Source organism: Acanthisitta chloris, unplaced genomic scaffold (genome assembly GCF_000695815.1).
Source record: "Acanthisitta chloris isolate BGI_N310 unplaced genomic scaffold, ASM69581v1 scaffold9037, whole genome shotgun sequence".
NCBI classification, from domain to species: domain Eukaryota; kingdom Metazoa; phylum Chordata; class Aves; order Passeriformes; family Acanthisittidae; genus Acanthisitta; species Acanthisitta chloris.
Window position 1 is genome coordinate 3,288 of NW_008683134.1, and position 2,174 is coordinate 5,461.

The 2,174-nt window shown below is 45.3% G+C and overlaps 1 protein-coding gene across 1 annotated transcript; it reads right to left on the minus strand.

Moving 5' to 3' along the window:
* Positions 1–470: 470 nt before the first annotated feature.
* FZD10 (frizzled class receptor 10) lies at positions 471–2,166 on the minus strand. Its single transcript, XM_009078798.1, has one exon. The coding sequence runs from the start codon at positions 2,152–2,154 to the stop codon at positions 553–555; it is 1,602 nt and encodes a 533-aa protein (XP_009077046.1). The 5' UTR covers positions 2,155–2,166; the 3' UTR covers positions 471–552.
* Positions 2,167–2,174: the final 8 nt, after the last annotated feature.

Below are 2,174 nucleotides of genomic sequence, written 5' to 3' on the forward strand. Positions count from 1 at the left end.
CTATTTTTAGGCACTCCAAACCCACTAGGCTGAGATGAGTTGTAAAGGATTTTAAAGTTAGCACGGAAGTTGTTTGCATGGATAGGATCCTTACTGAGGATAGGCCTCCTTGGGACCTTAGTGTCCTTGAAGAGACAATGCTCACTTGGGCACTTTTCAGATCAAATCATTGCTCCATAAAACTTGACTATACCTTGTTACTTAGAAACCTGAAGGAAATCCAGCTCAGCTACATGAGAAAGTTAAATAGGTGTTTGTTGTTGTGTTTTTATGGTTTTTTTTTAAATCTGAAGGCTGGATGTAATATATAACTACAAATTAGTAACAGAATAGACTGTTTTAATTCACAATATTTCTTTCACTGAAAACCTTTCCATAAGTACATTTACCTTCAGTTTTTCACCAGGTCCTGAATTCAAGCGTGTGATATATTTTTGTGCCTTGAGATATTAAACTGTTCTGACAAAAGAAAGCACCATTTTTTCATTTCTGACTGCTACTGTGGACATTTGTAAGTCTGTAAGGTGAGACAGAGTCTTTTCTAAAACCCGGTCACACACAAGTGGGTGGTTGTAGTGTCGATTCATATTTTGCAAGGTGAGTTTTCTGTGGATGTTGAGGTTTTTTGTAGATTCCACTACTGGTAATAACACTTGCAGGTTTTCTCCTACTTCTCTTCTTTAATCGTCGACTACAAACATTTTGCCAGGATTGAAGAGTCTTGGAAGTCCAGATCCACATACCACTAGTAATGCCCACAACTAATAGCATAAAAATTTTGACCATAAAAATTTCTACTGCTGGAATAGAGTTATTCATCATGCAGTCTAAATTTTTAGTCTGATTGTTCATCTTGCATTTCTGTTGAGTTGCCACAATTTTCCAATAATCCATATTCAGTCTTTCATAAAAATAGCAAGCTATCACACAAGTTGCAGGCACTGTATACAAGACTGAGAAGACACCAATCCTGACCATAAGTTTCTCCAACTTGTCGGTATTTTCTCCACCTGTTTTCATCACCCTCCTGATATGAAAAAGGGCCACAAACCCAGAAAGAATAAAAGAAGTGCCAATGATTAGATAACAAGCCAAAGGAATGAGTACAAACCCCGTCAAGGCATTCACATCCATGCTGCCAACATAGCACAACCCTGTCAGCTCGTCTCCAGCCACCCTTCTCATAACTAGGATCATTATGGTCTTCACAGCCGGAATGGCCCAGGCTGCCAAGTGAAAGTAGCTACTGTTTGCTTCGATTGCTTCGTGCCCCCACTTTTTCCCAGCTGCTAGAAACCAAGTTAAAGTCAGGATTACCCACCACAAGGAACTTGCCATACCAAAGTAATAGAGGACCAGGAACACAATGGTGCAGCCAGTGCTCTCCAGTCCCTCCTGGATGACATAGAGCTGGCCACTGTCCCTGTCACAGGCAATGCTTTCAGCCCCTGAAAAGAGGCGAATGATGTACCCCACCGAGTAGACACAGTAGCACATCGAGAGGAAGATAATGGGCCTCTCGGGGTACTTGAAACGCTGAGGATCTATCAGGAAAGTGAGTACGGTGAAAGCACTGGAAAAGAAGCAGAGAATGGACCAGATGGCAATCCAAATGACAGCGAACTGTTTGTCATCCCTGCTCCAGTAAACATCAACCCCCGGAGTGCAGAGCGGCGCGCAGGAAGCACTCTTTTCCACATGGTGGAACTTGCCAGGATTTTCGCAGGAGGTTCTGCTCAGGCTGTCCTTGTGCTGCTGCAGGTCGTGGCCGCTGCTGGGCCGCTGGGGGCGAAACATGGGTGGCAGCATGCTGGACCCTCTGGGTGGCTCGTCAGACCCGTTGTTGGGAGCTTCCATGCACAGGTAATTGGGGTCGTTCTTGTTGGGCAGTTTGCTGCAGTCCAAGGAGTCTGGCCATTTAAAATTGAACTGCTCCATGATAGGGGAGCACTTCAGCCTCGCCTGCTCGCACATCACCCTACAGGCTGGGATGGGAGTCGAAACCTGCTCGGTGCACATCGGAGCGTAGAGCGAGCAGAGGAAAAATTTCAGGTGGCTGTGACAACCATACTCCACCAAGGGGGCAAACTCGTGCAGCTGGATGGCAGCTTCCCTTTGGTTCTCGTGCCCCATCAGGTTCGGCATTCTGGTCATGTTGTACCCGATATCCTTAC

Excerpts from the sequence above, each read along its gene's own strand:
- FZD10 (XM_009078798.1), bottom strand. The coding sequence starts at position 2,154 with ATGACCAGAATGCCGAACCTGATGGGGCACGAGAACCAAAGGGAAGCT.